This window comes from Alligator sinensis, unplaced genomic scaffold (genome assembly GCF_000455745.1).
Source record: "Alligator sinensis unplaced genomic scaffold, ASM45574v1 scaffold188_1, whole genome shotgun sequence".
Classification (NCBI taxonomy): domain Eukaryota; kingdom Metazoa; phylum Chordata; order Crocodylia; family Alligatoridae; genus Alligator; species Alligator sinensis.
The window spans coordinates 882,861-887,333 of NW_005841903.1; the positions used below are offsets into that span (position 1 = coordinate 882,861).

General features: G+C 41.4%; 1 protein-coding gene across 3 annotated transcripts in view; it reads right to left on the reverse strand.

Annotated features, from left to right (window-relative positions):
• Positions 1-6: 6 nt before the first annotated feature.
• Positions 7-4,473, reverse strand: part of LOC102368673 (L-threonine ammonia-lyase-like) — a 57,544-nt gene continuing 53,077 nt past the window's right edge. For all 3 annotated transcript variants that reach the window (XM_014517357.2, XM_006018479.3, XM_025197718.1), the window contains one exon: positions 7-1,542. In XM_014517357.2, the coding sequence (XP_014372843.1) occupies positions 1,444-1,542 (99 nt within the window). In that variant the 3' untranslated portion in view covers positions 7-1,443. The remainder of the gene's footprint in view (positions 1,543-4,473) is intronic.

Genomic DNA, 4,473 nt, shown 5'->3' on the forward strand with positions numbered 1-4,473 from the left:
TTGTATATTTTAATAGTAATTTGGAATTATTTAAGGTCATTACAGGCTTTTAATCCAATCTTCTTCCACAGTCATAGGAAACATGAATCTGAAGTCCAGTTACATGGATGCCTAATAAGGGAACCCAAATCCTGCACTAGGGAGCTCTAATTACTTGAAGTCCTACTGAAGAATCCCATTCATTTCAGTAGGTATAGCACACTTGAAGACACATCTCTGTTTTACGTACTTACTCATCAGTTTGAGGATCCAGAGGCAGAATTAATTGAAGTACCCCCATTCAAATCTTGGGTCAGTCCTGTTGAAATCTGGCCATTAGAGTGATTTTATTGAATCCATTATACCTGACCTAAAATTGAATCTCATCCAACTACACAGGCAACTGGGCTACTTAAGACTCAGCAATGGGCCCAAGCTTTTGCCAAGGTCTTTCCCTACCCTATAGTGTTAACTTATTAATAGGTCTCTGCTTACAGTGCAATTATTGGTTCTCAGGGACATTCAAGTCAATATGCTCCTTCTGAATTGCATTAGCAGTTTCTTAAGATTCATGCTTCCTCTTCTTCTATAGCTCTATTTGCTTATTAACTAGCCATATTTGAACATATATATTATTTCTAACATTGCTTTGTTTTGGGCAAGCTAAGATTAACCTGACTTCTGATTACAAAATTCAGTGAAGGTGAAGACCCTCTCTAAAAGTGAAATATCTATTTTATATGTGGCTTGTACTGGTGAGTTTCCAAAGGGTGGGGAAGAAAAACATTTACATTTGTTTGATAAACATGAGGATTAATAACATTAAAATAAGTTTTTTATAATTGCAACATTTCTGGAAGCCATATTTCTATAAACATTATAATCTTCCCATAGGAAAAAATTCAACATTGGCTTTTCCTTTCCAAGATGTATTTTTTTATCTAGTGTGCTTCATTAACCATATTTTTCCTTGCCTGAAAGTGAAGATGTTGTGCTGACATAAATGTAGATATGTAATTATAAAGGCAGACTCAGCAGATGAGGTGCTGTTTCTGGCTTGGAAAATGTAAAGCGAGCATGCCAGCAAAGGAGGACACAACACACATGAAAACTGAGGGTATTAAAAGAAGGAGGATGAGAAAACTATAATAAGATCTCAAGAAAAATGCCCTCTTTCTTTCTACTTACCACAGGGGTCTACATGCCAGTGAAAAACCAAACAGCCATTTCATAACTTATTCTTGAATTCCAACTCAAGCAGGAACTATGAAGCTTTCCCATAGCTAATCTAATGATTTGAGCCATTGTATTCTGAGCACCGAAATAGATCAATCAATCAATCAATCCTGCAGCTATTTGCTAACTGTTTAGTTCTGAAAGGTAATATTTGTTATTGCCTCAAGTTTCAATTCTCTATAAAGTGCTTGTTAAAAGACCGTAGCACTTTCCACAGTGCTTTGCTGATCACCGTTCTGTCCACTTCATCTCCGGGTAGCGATCCAAGAGAGCATTTCTTAGTTGTACTGTATGGATTTTGTCTCTAGTCTCTCCAATGCAGGTGACCTGGGAAAAGATTTAGGAACATTCTTAAAGAGATGGCAACATTCTCTGACAACAGAGGTATTTCCATCTTAGCCATAACATACCTTTACAAAGCCAAGATGATCAATCTAAGTTAAAAGCTTCTGGATCCTGCAGTCCCTAAATGCTATGGTTTCCACATTTCTTCAAAACAGAATCCTTCATTTGGCCTTACTTGTTTCCCTATCTCATCTTCCCTTTGCTTCCAAAGTTTTGAGCAGTTACTTTGTCTTTCTCTCTTCTGTCTCCTAGAGGCTGTGCTCTCCTTTAAGTCACCATGAAACCTTCCTGTAATATGTACTGAAAAAGTGCCTGTTTATTGGACCTGCCTGTCACTTTCACTGTTGCTAATTCACTTCTCTTGGAATCTTTCTGCTCTAGGGGTGGAAACAGACATCACTTTTGTGCCACCATACACATTTTCTATGGTGGCACAAAGTGAAAGCAAACAGATAGCCATACCTTTTGTCATGCCACAAATGCTCAAATGACAGAAGGTAGTATTCAATTCGATTACTTTACTGTGACCCACACTTGTTTGTTCATGGCAGAAGAGCTCAGGCAGCATGGGGCTGGCTGGGTTCTCCAGGCTCCTGGGGCAAGGGTTTCATGGGCTTGAGGGGCAGGATTGGTTCCCTCAAGCTCTGGGAGCATTTGCCTCACTTTCACACATACCCTGTACAATACTATCTTACTTTACTTGTATGTATTGTGTGACCTGACCAAAAGGAGACAGACACCTTCTCAGTCTCAGATATGTAGCTCTTCAGGGGTAAAATATGCTGTGGTATTGAGGAAAAGATATGGGTAACGAAAGTCTAACTTTTTACATATTGGACTGGCCATTCGTATAGCACTTGAAAGGATTCACGGAACACATTAAAGCACCAGTGAACATGTTGGGATCACATGGGAATTCCTGTTAAGTAGAAATTTTTAAAATACCATTCAGATTGCTGCTATATGGAGTTAATTCTTTAAAGGAAGGAATGAGACAAAAAAAAATTACCTTTCAGGCTGTTACCTCAAAAATCCTCATGCCTCATTTTCTAAGTTCATATTTCTCAGCATAAAATTTTGAAATAAAAGCAAAGACCAAAGCAGTCATTTGGAAAAGGAGTGTCCAAAACCTGGTAATAGCTTATTCTTACATAGGCTTGATCTCATTTTCGTTGAACATGGTTTGCCATCATTCAACATGAAATAAACCAGTTTTATTATACACTTCTAGGACTCCTCACTCTCTTATTCTGAACATGACTTCATTTTTATACTTCTTTGGAGCATAAAATAGTTGTTAACTGCTTGCTTCTTGAATTCTAGAATGGGTGAGGCAACCATAAGTATATTTCGTGGTGACAGATATGCACATTAAATATGAATGGCAAGGAAAAGTTTTAGGTGTACATGAAATCTGGGTCACACCTAAGACAAGGTGGCAAAACACCACCATGCACTTTGTAGTTATGATACTCAAAGTCCTTCACCTGTATTTTTAGAAACGGAGAGCCACCTTTCAGTGAGGGTAAAAACTTTAGTGACCATTTTGAGTAGTTTGTCATTGCTTTTTTTAAATCAAAGTAAGCTTGCTTTTTATGAGTGTTAAACCAGCTAAACAAAATATTCTTTTACTACGGGTAGTCCTCGAACTTCCAAAACAATTGGTTCCTGAAAACTAAGTCTTATGTCGAAACGTTGTAACTTGGAACTGATTTTCCCATAGGAAACAATGTTATAAATAGGGGATTGATTCCTGAACCAAGGCCTGATACCCTGTTTTTACCAAAAATAACCCAGAATTTTGTACTCATTCAATTATAGATGAGTAATATAGTTACATTAATGTATTTATATTGTAAATAGCAATTATATTGATTTGGAAGGACTTCTTTGAGATGACTTTGCTGGACTTTTTGAAGGGCTCTTGATTGGATTTTTTGATGAGTTCTTGGCTGGAGTCTTCTCAGGAGTCTTGGCTGCAAGTTTTTCTGGAGTCTTGTCTGCTTTCTTAAAGGAAGTGTCAAAGGAAGTTTGGACAGATGTTCTCCAGGGAGGTGGAAGAAATGTGATCTGGCATTATGGCTAAGTACAGATAGTCAAAAAGCCAGAGGAAGAATTAATTCAATCTAGGCAGCTTCCTCCAAGTTGCATAAACTACACAGATAATCAACTAAACTGACATTTAGTTTTCAATTCAGAAAGGAAGGGGGAGGCCTGCAGTAATCTAGGCCAGTTGGCTGGGGGTGCTAGAATGCATCTCCTAGCCTGCTAGCTCTTGCAAGTGTGTATGTGTGTGTGTGGGAGGGGGTGGGGTGCTAGAGTACATCTCCCAACCTGCTGGCCAAGTTGGGCCATCCTTGATTGACTCCCCAGCTTATGCCCCCAACCCCTGCTGTCCCGCAACAGGAGGTTGAGGAACCCCCTGTCCAGGTGCTAGCTCATCTTGGAGGAGCCTCCCTCTCAAGGGGTTTCCCCCAGCCTGGGTTTCCCAGCCTAGGCAGCCCTGGGGAGCCAAGGGGAATTCTCCCCCTCCTACTTTCCCGCGGCTGCTTGCCTCAGCCGCTGCGAGTCTGAGGCAAGCAGCTGTGGGGGAGTGGGAGAATTCCCCTCTGCTCCCTGAGGCTGCCTCGGGCTGGGGGACCCTGGGGGAAGCCACCCAAGGCAGAGGCTCCCTGGTGTCCTTAGCCCTAGGGACTTCTTCCCCCTCCCTCCTGTGGCAGCACCTGAGGCAAGCAGCTCTGCAGGGGAGGGGGAGTGGGGAATTTCCCCTGCTTCCAGGCTGCCCCCAGTGGGGGAGGACTGTGGAGAGGGAAAAAAACGTTACCACAGGGGCTTTCCCTTCCCCACACGCTGTGTAGGCCTGGGCTAGGTGTATCTGGGAATCCGTTTCCCTAGACCCCATCCCCATGGGTT